This window comes from Pan troglodytes, chromosome 19, assembly GCF_028858775.2.
Source record: "Pan troglodytes isolate AG18354 chromosome 19, NHGRI_mPanTro3-v2.0_pri, whole genome shotgun sequence".
Classification (NCBI taxonomy): domain Eukaryota; kingdom Metazoa; phylum Chordata; class Mammalia; order Primates; family Hominidae; genus Pan; species Pan troglodytes.
In genome coordinates this window covers 91,229,579-91,242,102 of record NC_072417.2, presented here as the reverse complement: position 1 = coordinate 91,242,102, position 12,524 = coordinate 91,229,579, and the positions used below count along the sequence as shown (strand labels likewise).

Here is a 12,524-nt window from a genome sequence, read left to right as displayed (position 1 = left end):
CCTCACTCCCTAGAATCAGGCAGCCGACCATAGCCACCCTCCCAAGCTGACAGTGTCCTTCAGCAGTGAGGGCCCAGCTCTGGAGCCAGATTGCCTGGGTTCAAATCCCAGCCCTGAACGTTACTTATTCGACTATCTTGGACAAGTTATTTCATTTCTGCATTAAAAAAATGGTAGCTAGGTCAGGCCCAGTGGCTCACGCCTGTAATACCAACAAGTCGGATGCTGAAGCAGGATGATCACTTGAGCCCAGGAGTTTGAGACCAGCCTGGGCAACAAAGTGAGATCCCATCTAAACAAACAAACAAAAATTTCAATTAGCCGGGTGTGATGGCGTGCGCCTGTAGTCCCAGCTACTTGGGAGGCTAAGGTGGGAGGTTCACTTGAACGCAAGAATTTGAGGTTGCGGTGAGCTGTGGTCATTCCACTGCACTCCAGCCTGGGAGGGCAAGGCCTTGTCTCAAAAAAAAAAAAAAAAGAAAAAAAAAGTAGATAAAACCACATGAGACTTTATTGGCAATTGTGTTATTCTTTCCACATGGCGACAGCCTGCAATGGGGGCTCCAGTTTGGCTTGCTGGTCTCTTCTGGGCGGCGGGCACTGCTGTCTCTACTTTCCAGGATGGCAGTTGGCCCGAGGGGCTCTAACCTGCCATCGAAACCTCACCCATAGCCCAGAAGCCTCCATTCACAACCCCTCCCAGACTCCACTCCGACTTAGAGAACCTGAAAAATGGACACGTGGACATGTATCTGAAAGAAAGTCTAGGCGGTTGCGCTTAGACAAGGGCCTACGGCTTTATTAACAGATGTTGAGGAAGCTTTCAGGTGCTGGCAGCCATGAGGGTCTGGTTTTAAGGATGGCCTTTAAGGAAAGGCCGTGGCAGGCGGGCTGAGAGGGGCGGCTCCAGCTCAGCCCTGCCCACAGCACAGGCTCACAGAAGCCGAGATCCACATCACCGCCTGGCATGCAAAGGAGTTGAAGACAAAACCATTTTTTTCCAGCTTCTCTACAAAGCCAATTACTAAGCAACAGTTATTAAAGTGAAGTATCCACTTACAGACTGACACAAATGTCAAAAATAAGCAGCTTAGATGAGTAGAGGCTGGAGTGCATTTTCTGCTAACAAAAACCACCGTGATATTCTCCCAGTTTAGAGGGAAAGTCTATCTCAGGCCGACTCAGATGTGGCAGAAATAAGTGGGTCTGAAGTGCATTTTCAGTTGTTTCTGCCCGGAAGGAGCCCGGATGATACAAACAGGTCTGGGGTTCGTGGCTCTGGCAAGCGCCCAGAGACAACTGCGTCTCTGCCAGGACGCTCATCCTCACTGCGGCTGTCTGGGCAGATGGCTGTTGGCAGGCTAGGGACGACGATGAAAAACTGACAATATTTAAAAACCCAGTAGGGTCCACAGCAGTGTTTGAAATGACAGGCTTTTTATTTCTCAGAACAGCCGAGATGACCTCCAGAGGTTTCTAGCGAAGCTGTAATAATCCACCCTGCAGCCCTATGACAGGGAGGAGGGCGAATCAAATCCATCATCTTATGCCAGACTTCAGCCCTGCGGGAGCTGCTGCCTCCAAAGAAAGCGGGGACCTGGGCGGACTGCGTCTCTCCCCCGTGTGGAGAACATGACAGATGTGAAGGTTGGGCTGACAGACACACGGCCTGCAGCAGCCCAGCCAGTCCCCCACAGCATCGAGCCAAGTCATTTAAAAAGGATTCAGGCCACTGCCTTTTTCTGAGGGAGGAGCGGCCAGCATGTGCCCCGCGGCTCACTGGGCCTGTCTAATCACACAGCAGTGGCAAAAGGAGTATCTGCCAGACGCTTCCTATCACTCTATTCTGTCTCCTCATCCACCTGAAGTTCACCCCGTTTCCCCAATGACTTAGAATGGCTTTGTGCTTAGTTTTAATTGTAGTTTGTGCTATTCTGTGAATTAACAATTCAAACAAAATAAGAAAGCCATGTTGTTAAACAGTAGAGGAGCCGGGGACTCTGTCTCCATTCCCTCCTCATCACACACAAGTCATGCATCTACCAAAAAAAAAAAAACAAAAAAAACACACAACAACAACAACAAAAAAACTGTCCTCTGAGGAGGCACAGGTGTGACAGATAAGGAACCTGCAGCTCAGATTCAACAGGCACCTGCCAAGTCCACACTCAGGACTGTGACAGCCTCAACAGCATGAGGTGCAGACACATTCACTGTGGAAGGCTCTGCTCACGTGAACAAAGCTGTCAGCTCTAGCAAAAGGGGCACTGCCTTCTTCCTCCCTCACTTCTCACCTGGTAAGCCCGGGAATCAAGACAGCAAAAATGAGCCCCCAAAAAAGAGAGAGAGAGAGAGAAGCCGCCACTGTTACCAGCAGCACCCGCTGCACAGGCAGAAGCACCTCTGGTGCCACTTTCAAGACAAAACAAGAGTTCAGTTGAAACATCTAATTTGAAAATGTTGATCTCCTTTCCTAAGACGTTGCTAAGGGGCCCACAGGAAGGCTGGTGGCACCAGGGAATAAACCCTGGAAGTGGTGCAGCCACTCTGGGACCAGGCAGCTCCGGCCAGAGGCCTCAATCCATGGCAGCCAGCTGCTCGATGGCACAGCGCACTTTCTTCGCAGTTTCCTCAAATTCTTTCTTCTTATTGTTGGTTTCCTTTGCCTGGAAATAAAGAATAGACACATGACACTGAAACCAGAGCTTCCCAGTCACATCCTGTAGATAAGATGACAAAGGAAAAAACAATCAGGGAACACTGAGAGAGCACCTAAATAAACTGGGCACTGGGCTAGGCAGATTCCAAGCTACCTGGGACAAACATCCTGATTCAGCTCAACTCCCTCTAGTTTAAGCTGCCTCCTATCATCGAATAACAGGAAACACTGACGGAGCGCTTGGTATGCACCCAGCACCACTCTACCTGCTTCCTCCATTAACTGATCTATGTTCACAGTGATCCTGCGCTGGGTGCTCCCATATCTCTACTATACAGGTGAGGAAACCGAGGTCCAGGCTGAAGGAGCCACTCAAAGTACCCAGCTAGTCTAGGCACCCCAGCTAGTCTAGGCACCCCAGCTAGTCTAGGCAGAGCTCTGCTCTTAACCACTGCCCTACCTTTCTCCTGAAACTCCTGGAGGAAAGTCCAGAGCCTTCCTCTTCATGTCCAGTTAAACAGACCCTGGCAAACATCAGGCTCTTCCTCGAACAGAAATTCTTTTGCTTCCAGTCCCTCCCTGAATCTGGCTTCCAATTTTTTCATTCTGCTAACAGAGCTCTCTCCTAAGGGGCAAATGACAATCACATTAGCAAATCCAGGGACCCCCTTCTCTATCATATTTTTTATAAACCCTAACTCCTCTACTACATTAAAAAACAAAGACCTTTATTGGGTTAAATTTGTTTGCTGACAGAGGTTAACTTAAAAAAAATTACTTTTCTTTTGAGACGGACTTTCGCTCTTGTTGCCTAGGCTGGTGCACAAAGGCACGATCTTGGCTCACCGCAACCTCTGCCTCCTGGGTTCAAGAGATTCTCCTGCCTCAGCCTCCCGAGTAGCTGGGATTACAGGCATGCGCCACCACCCCGGCTAATTTTGTATTTTTAGTAGAGATGGGGTCTCTCCATGTTGGTCAGGTTGGTCTCGAACTCATGATCTCATATGATCTGCCCGCCACGGCCTCCCAAAGTGCTGGGATTACAGGTGTGAGCCACTGTGCCCAGCCAAAAAATTACTTTTCAATATGTACTTTATATATCCTAATATATCCTAAGTTTTACCTCATGTATAAGTAATAAAAATTTGTCATTTTTTAATATAAATTTATAATTTATAAATTATTAATTAAAAGAAAATTAAAAAATAAATTGATAAGAAAAAAGAAAACAGTGCACCGTTTGGTTTTTTTTTTTTTTTAGAGACAGGGTCTCGCTCTGTCATCCAGGCTGGAATGCAGTGGCAAGATCATGGCTTACTGCAGCTTTGACCTGCAAGGCTCAAAGTGATCCTCCCACCTCAGCCTCCTGAGTAGCTGAGACTACAGGCACGTGCCACCATGCCTGGCTAATTTTTTGTGTATTTTTTGAAGAGATGAGGTCTGGCCACATTGCCCAGGCTCGCCTCAAAACTCCTGGGCTCAATGAATCCTCCTGCCTTGGCCTCCCAAAGTGCTGGGATTCAGGCACAAGCCACTGCACCTGGCCCAACAGCACACTTGTAATGGACTGTGATGGACAACTCTGCAGTCCCAGGGAGCCTCAGCTTTACTGATATGGAAAGATGACCATGGCTTTTAAAATATATATACACACATGGATTATTCAGTTTCTTCTCTTTCAAAAAAGCCTTAAATTAACGAAGCTCCTTTGCATACATGCTATAATTTAACCACCCCAATGTGGAGGTCAATATCTCCATTTTATACATTTTTCCACTAAAGGTAGGGGCGAAGCAAACACAACTCTTGCTATTGAAAGACAAAACAGGCCGGGTGCGGTGGCTCACGCCTGTAATCCCAGCACTTTGGGTTTGGGTTTGTAATCCCAGCACCTGTAGTCCCAGCTACTTGGGAGGCTGAGGCAGGAGAATGGAGTGAACCTGGGAGGCGGAGCTTGCCGTCAGCCGAGATCACGCCACTGCACTCCAGCCTGGGCGACAGAGTGAGATTCCGTCTCAAAAAAAAGAAAAAAAAAAATTAAAATTAGCCAGGCATGGTGGCATGCGCCTGTAGTCCCAGCTACTGGGAGGCTGAGGCAGGAGGATTGCTTGAGTCCAGGAGGTCGAGGCTACAGTGAGCTGTGATTGCGCCACTGTACTCCAGCCTGAGCAACAGAGCAAGACCCTGCCAATGAAAACAAACAAAACACTCCTGCCGCCCAGGTCTACAACTCGCCTCTCCTTCTAGTGCTTCGTTTTGTCCTCATCACAAGTATTTACCAAGTAAACTCTTATGAAGAACTAAGTTGTTCAGTTTATTTCCACATTAAATTTATTCCCTGATCAATTTTCACACTGGTTCTAATTTATTTCATTGTTTCAAAAGCTAAGCACCGAGGCAGCGGCAGGAACAAGAATCAGCGCCCAATGCATCGCCCTGGATGGCCAGGCCTCAGCTTCCACAGCAGCGCCCTCCTGGCACCCTGGCAAGGCAGCAGACAGGGGCATCCTGCCATCAAATCTGGGATCTTGGGAATCCCCAGCATCACCAGCAACAGCATCCTTGTCTTCAGGATTTGTATAGCGCAACACACGCACCTGTGGTCCCAGCTACTTGGGAGGCTGAGGTGGGAGAATCATTTGAGCCCAGGGGGTCGAGGCTGAGGTGAGCCAAGATCACACCACTGCACTCAGCCTGGGTGACAGAGTAAGACCCTGTCTCAAAAAAACAACAAAAAAAAGATTATATTGTTTCAAAATTAAAGTAATAAAAACAAATCCATAAAAGTATTCTGTATTCCGAATTGGGGAAAACAAACAAACAAACAAAAAACAGCTCAAAATAAAAGCCAAGCAGTTTTTAAATCTCCCTACTTTTCTCGCAGGCTGTAATGTCTCCCCTCTTTCCAGTCTGGCTGGGTCTGACTATCAGGAGATAGAGACCGAGGGGTCTCCTGCAGGGACTGAGGCCTCTACTTCTGCCTCCTGCTCCTTCAGCTCACACATCATGAAAGCCTACTTTTCTTTTTTTTTTTTTGAGACGGAGTCTCGCTCTGTTGCCCAGGCTGGAGTGCAGTGGCGCCATCTCCGCTCACTGCAAGCTCCACCTCCCGGGTTCAAGTGATTCTCCTGCCTCAGCCTCCTGAGTAGCTGGGACTACAGGCGCGTGCCACCACACCTGGCTAATGTTTGTATTTTTAGTAGAGATGGGGTTTCACCATATTGGCTAGGCTGTTCTCAAACTCCTGACCTCAGGCGATCCACCCGCCTCGGCCTCCCAAAGTGCTGGGATTACAGGCGTGAGCCACCATGCCCGGCCCTGAAAGTCTACTTTTCTTAATCACATCTTCCAACAGGTGAGTGGACTCCCCCTACCAGACTGCATCTTCATCCCTGTAACCCTAGAGCGGAGCACCCCGCAGCATCCACCAGCACTTCAGGGCTTTCTGGAACTGGATGGTGTCAGATTTCAGTTGCTCTATTTGAAAGGGCAACAACCCTCTTGTCTTTCTCAGCGCTCTGGGACCTGGTTTCCAGCTCACGCCTCCACATCCACTCTGCTCCTCCCCTGTGCCCATGATGGTTCCAGGCACACAAGCTGCTCCTTGTCTAAAACAGGGCTTGGCAAGCAAGGGCCTGCTGGGCCAAATCCATACAGCCCGTCATGGCCTTTTTTTGTCCAGCCCACGGGCTAAGAATGCTTTTTATGTTTCTAAAAGGTTGTGAAAAACAACAAAAGACAATATGCAACAGAGACTCTGACCCACAAGGGCTAAGAGATGGTCTATGGCACACTGCAGAAAAGCTGGCTGACCCCTGACCTGGAAAAAGATGATCCCCAGCCCACTTTCCAGTTCCCACGCTGCAGCTCCCACAACCTCAACCAGGTGACAAGCTCTCTCACAGCATGCTTCACCCACGACTGGCCTCTTCCTGACAAAACACAATCTTAGTCCTTAGCACTTAAAAGCCACTATATTGAGGCCAGGCGTGGTGGTTCACGCCTGTAATCCCAGCACTTTGGGATGCCAAGGCAGGCAGATCACTTGAGGCCAGGAGTTCGAGACCAGCTTAGCCAACATGGCAAAACCCTGTCTCTACTAAAAATACAAAAGTTAGCTGGGCCTGGTGGCACACACCTATAATCTCAGCTACTTGGAAGCCTGAGGCACGAGAATCACTTGAACCTGGGAGGTGGAGGTCGCAGTGAGCCAAGATCGCACCGCCACACTCCAGCCTGGGCGACTGAGTGACACTCTGTCTCAAATTAAAATAAAGCCACATATAAGGACAGAATTATTTTAGGCTGATCTCTACAAAGGAATACAATTTTCAAGCTGAAAAGCAACCTGAGAAACCGTGGGATAGGGGGTCTAACCTCTATTTAGCAAGGAAAGCATGAGCACGACTTGCTTAAACTCAAAGTCTGCAAGTGGCAGAGACAGAACTACAACATCTCCTGACTCTCCACCCAGGGCTTTGCTACAAGGATATGGAATCCCCCAGTACTTATTCTGTGTGGGGCTGCCAGACTTAGCAAATAAGAATATATGATGCCCAGGCCGGGCGCAGTAGATCACACCTGTAATCTCAGCGCTTTGGGAGGCCAAGGCAGGCAGATCACTTGAGGTCAGGAGTTTGAGACCAGCCTGGCCAACATGATGAAACCCTGTCTCTAATAAAAATACCAAAAAAAATTAGCCAGGTGTGGTGGTGGGCACCTGTAGTCCCAGCTACTCAGGAGGCTGAGGCAGAAGAATGGCGTGAACCCGGGAGGCAGAGCTTGTAGTGAGCTGAGATCATGCCACTGCACTCCAGCCTGGGCGACAGAGCAAGGCTCTGTCTCAAAAAAAAAAAAAAATCAAAAAATTTAAAAAAGGCCAGGCATGGTGGCTCATGCCTGTAATCCCAGCACTCTGGGAGGCTAAAGCGGGCAGATCACGAGGTCAGGAGTTTGAGACCAGCTTGGCCAGCATGGTGAAACCCCGTCTACTAAAAATACAAAAATTAGCCAGGCATGGTGGTGCGTGCCTGTAGTCCCAGCTACTCGGGAGGCTAAGGCAGGAGAATCGCTTGACCCCGGGAGGCAGAGGTTGCAGTGAGCCGAGATCATGCCACCGCACTCCAGCCTGGGTGACAAAGTGAGACTCATCTCAAAAAAAATTAAAAATAAATAAATAAATAAATAAATAAATAAATAAAGCCCAGTTACATTTCAACTTCAGATAAATGACTAAGTTTCTAGTAAATACTGACACAAAATGTGGGATTTACTTATACCGGTATATACTTATACCGGCCACACTCCAGGAGCTTTAAAATCACACAGACATCCTAGGGGCTTTAAAAATTATTCCTAGCTGGGCACGGTGGCTCTTGCCTGTAATCTCAGCACTTTGGGAGGCCCAGGCAAAAGGATTCCTTGAGCTCAGGAGTTCAAGACCAGCCTGGACAACACAGGGAACTCTCATCTCTACGAAAATAAATAAATAAATAAATAAATAAATAAATAAATAAATAAATTAGGTGGGCATGGTGGGGTGCGCCTGTAGTCCCAATTACTTGGGAGGATGAGGTGGGAGGATCACTTGAGCTCAGGAGTTCGAGGCTGCAGTGAGCTATGGTGTACCACTGCACTGCAGCCCAGGTGACAGAGTGAGTCCCTGTCTCAAAAAAATAAAAATAGCCGGGCGTGGTGGCTCACACCTGTAATCCCAGCACTTTGGGAGGCCGAGGCAGGCAGATCACGAGGTCAGGAGATCGAGACCCTCCTGGCTAACACGGTGAAACCCCGTCTCTACTAAAAATACAAAAAAATTAGCCGGGCATGCTGGCGGGCGCCTGTAGTCCCAGCTACTCGGGAGGCTGAGGCAGGAGAATGGCTTGAACCTGGGGGGCGGAGCTTGCAGTGAGCTGAGATCCTGTCGCTGCACTCTAGCCTGGGCGACAGAGCAAGACTCCATCTCAAATAAATAAATAAATAAATAAATAAATAAATAAATAAATTTAAAAATAAAAATACTTCCTGAGGCCAGGTGTGGTGGCTCACACCTGTAATCTCAGCACTTTGGGAGGCTGAGGCAGGTGGATCACCTGAGGTCAGGAGTTCAAGACCAGCCTGGCCAACATGGTGAAACCTCATCTCTACCAAAAATACAAAAATTACCTGGGTGTGGTGGCACATGCCTGTAATCTTGGCTACTTGGGAGGCTGAAGCAGGCAAATCACTTGAGCCCAGGAGGCGGAGGTTGCAGTGAGCCGAGATCAGGCCACTCCACTCCAGCCTGGGTAACAGAGTGAAACTGTGTCTCAGAACAACAACAAAAAAAGAGCCAGGCGTGGTGGTTCACGCCTGTAATCCCAGCACTTTGGGAGGCCAAGGTGGGCGAATCACGAGGTCAGGAGTTCAAGACCAGCCTGGGCAATGTGGTGAAACCCCATCTCTACTAAAAATACAAAAATTAGCTGGGTGTGGTGGCACGTGCCTGTAATCCCAGTTACTTGGGAGGCTGAGGCAGGAGAATCACTTGAACCCGAGAGGCAGAGGTTGCAGTTAGCCAAGATTGCACCACTGCACTCCAGCCTGGGCAACAAGAGTGAAACTCTATCTCAGAAAAAAAAAAAAAAATGCTTCCTGAGGAAAACACAGAGTCCCTTTGAGGGACTAGGTAGTTTAGTGCTAAAGACATTGAACAGGGTTTGAGCAGTTCTTATTCCCAATACATACAATTTTGTTCTTGGCTCTTTCTCTGTCCAGTTTCAAAAATTCACCAAGGGTTAATTCTTCAAACTGCTTCTTGACAGAAAGGAAAGCGCAACCGGACGAATGCTTTTTATGTTCCTCTCTAGAAAAATCAAAACAACAGCGGAAAGGCAGCTGAAGGGATTAAAGCGGCAGTCCACTCCCCACGGGCCACCTCCCCACGCCCTCCACAGGCACACCCTGCTCTGCCTCAGGAGTAAGACGTCAAGTCTGAAGTTGATGGCATCAGTGCTTTGCCCAAGCCACATTCCCATATGGCACCTCTTAGCACCTTCTCTCTCCCTGTGGACATCTCCCCCCACATCTGTGTGGCTAATGTATCTATTTTATCTGGACTTCCTTAGCAATTAGTTGGAAAAGCGTTACATGGTATACGTCCAAAGGAATTACATGTCAAATCCCTCCAACATTCTCAAGGAACTGTTTGAAGTAATTTTATTTCACTGGAATTGTTATGTAATCCACTGTAAAGATTTTTTCTTTTCTTTTTTTTTTTTTTTTTGAGACGGAGTCTCGTTCTGTCGCCCAGGCTGGAGTGCAGTGGTGCAATCTCGGCTCACTGCAAGCTCCGCCTCCTGGGTTCACGCCATTCTCCTGCCTCAGCCTCCCGAGTAGCTGGGACTACAGGCGCCCGCCACCACGCCCGGCTAATTTTTTGTATTTTTAGTGGAAACGGGGTTTCACCGTATTAGCCAGGATGGTCTCGATCTCCTGACCTCGTGATCCGCCCGCCTCGGCCTCCCAAAGTGCTGGTATTACAGGCGTGAGCCACCGCGCCCGGCCCACTGTAAGGATTAAGGGCAGAGAAGGGCATTATTGCCCCGGGTTCCCCAAGGGACCCCCTAGCTCACACTCTCATTTTCTGCTAGGGGAGTCTCCCTGCATAACTGACTATCACCGTTACCAGAACTGCATTACAATGAAAACATGGCCACACAAAGTCCAAAAAGACAGCCAGTTGTAACTCTAATCTGAAAATATCATAACACTTATTCATTTTCAAGAAGAATACCACTGATCTTTTCCCAGTGATTACGGGGATGCAGTATAACCACCTTAGCAAACATACTAAGAAAAAAAACAGCTACTCTCTTCTGGCCAACAAGAAAAACAACTGGGGTGATTCTCAAGGGGAAAAAAATTAAAGCTGTGGAAGCAACTGAATCCGACAGAAAAAAAGGTGAGAAAAGAATATGGCATTACAGTGTGGAAAGACAGATACCATCCGAGTACAGAATTTCATTGTCATTAACTAGGCATCTTGAAGAAAAAAATCCGAACAACACTGAAGTATATGCTTTCTTTTTTTTTTTTTTCCAATTTTTTATTTTTATAACGGAGTCTTGCTCTGTCGCCGAGGCTGGAGTGCATTGGCACAATCTCGGCTCACTGCAACCTCCGCCTCCCAGGTTCAAGCGATTCTCCTGCCTCAGCCTCCCGAGTAGCTGGGATTACGAGCGTGCGCTACCATGCCCGGCTAATTTTTGTATTTTTAGTAGAGACGGGGTTTCGCCAAGTTGGCCAGGCTGGTCTTGAACTCCTGACCTCAGGTGATCCGCCCGCCGCAGCCTCCGAAAGTGTGAAGTGCACACTTTCAAAGGGTAATTTTTGTGCTGTGTGGGTTATATTTCAATTAAACTGTTTTTTTAAAAATCTCAAAAAAAGCACTTGGACATTCCTGGGAGTTCACAACAACAGGGTCTGCTGATGTATTCTGTTGAACATGAAAGGCATCAGGCATCTTACGTCCACCCCAAGGCATTTTGGTCAAATGAGATTTAATTAGGTTGTAAGCATCACCAAGGCACCAGCATATAGAGAGGTATCCGTTCACAACAGCTGTTTAAGAAGCAATGAGGCTGGAAAGCAACCCTCCCATACTAAGTGTCTTTGCAACTCAAATCTTTTGACAACTCAGTTCAAAACAAAGCCCATCGAGGCTGGCCAGAGAAGACTTACATGGGGTCGTCATCTGGCTCCCAGCCTTCCAGCTCCTTGAAGCAGAAGAAACACTGGGCCAAGTCTGGCTCGTTCTCAGTGGGGCAGTGGATGAAGCCAGCCTCGGCCATCTGCAAGGGACAGCACAGCTCGTGAGTGGACGTGGCAGCCCGGAACCCCGAGGCCCAGCCACAAAGGCCTCGATGGGGACAAAGCAGGGAGGGGAGGCCGGCCTGGACCCAAGGGGCCCAGCCACAGTGGCCTCGCTGGGGACAGGACGGGGAGGGGAGGGCGGCTTGTACCCCCGAGGCCCAGTCACAGTGGCCTCGCTAGGGACAGGGCAAGGCGGGCGTGGGGGACCCCAGGAGGCCGGGCAGTCTCACCCGCTCCGGGGTGCAGGCGCAGCCCTCCAAGAAGGGCCAGTTCTTGAATGTAGAGATGCGGTGGTCCTTGAGAAAGGGCTGCCAGGCAGGGGGCAACGTCGGGGCACCCATGCCGCCGCCGCCACCTCTGCCAACGGGTCCCGCGATTCAAATCTGGCGGTTAATGGCGCGCCGCGGGGCATGTCGGGAGCGCACGCCCTCTTAGGCGGTCCACCCCCGCGGCCTTCTGGGAGTAGAGGCGGGGCGGCGCGGGGTGTGCCGGGAGTTGTAGTCCTCCCGCCGCGTGGCTCTGCCCGTGGTCGCTGTGCACCCAGCGACGCCGCGCCAGCTCGTCCCTGCCCACATCTAGCGCCCCCTCGACTGCTTTCAAAGAACGCGTGCAGGCCGGGTGCAGTGGCTCACGCCTGTAATCCCAACACTTTGAGAGGCCTAGGCAGGAGCATCACTTGAGTCCTGGAGTTCAAGACCAGCCTGGCCATCGCGGTGAAACCTTGTCTCTACTAAAAATACAAAAATTAGCCGGGCGTGGTGGTGCATGCCTGTAATCCCAACTACTCGGGAGGCTGAGGCAGGAGAATCGCTTGAACCCGGGAGGCAGAGGGTGCAGTGAGCTGAGATTGTGCCATTGCACTCCAGCCTAGGCAACAAGAGCAAAACTCAGTCTAAAAAAAAAAAAGGAAAGTCAGACAGGAGAGCTTTACAGGGTGCCACCTCTGCAAAAAGCATCTACTCCAGACGGGCATGAAGGACAAATGGACAGGGGAGGGATGGAGTGCAGCAGA

At 49.5% G+C, this 12,524-nt stretch overlaps 1 protein-coding gene across 3 annotated transcripts; it reads right to left on the bottom strand.

Annotated features, from left to right (window-relative positions):
• Window positions 1-753: 753 nt before the first annotated feature.
• On the bottom strand, window positions 754-11,990 carry BIRC5 (baculoviral IAP repeat containing 5). 3 transcript variants are annotated; one of them, NM_001246507.1, is given in 5 exon segments: window positions 1,421-2,666; window positions 3,120-3,284; window positions 9,386-9,503; window positions 11,381-11,490; window positions 11,743-11,897. In NM_001246507.1, coding segments are annotated over 4 exon segments (363 nt in total). In that variant the 5' UTR covers window positions 11,854-11,897; the 3' UTR covers window positions 1,421-2,666; window positions 3,120-3,260.
• Window positions 11,991-12,524: the final 534 nt, after the last annotated feature.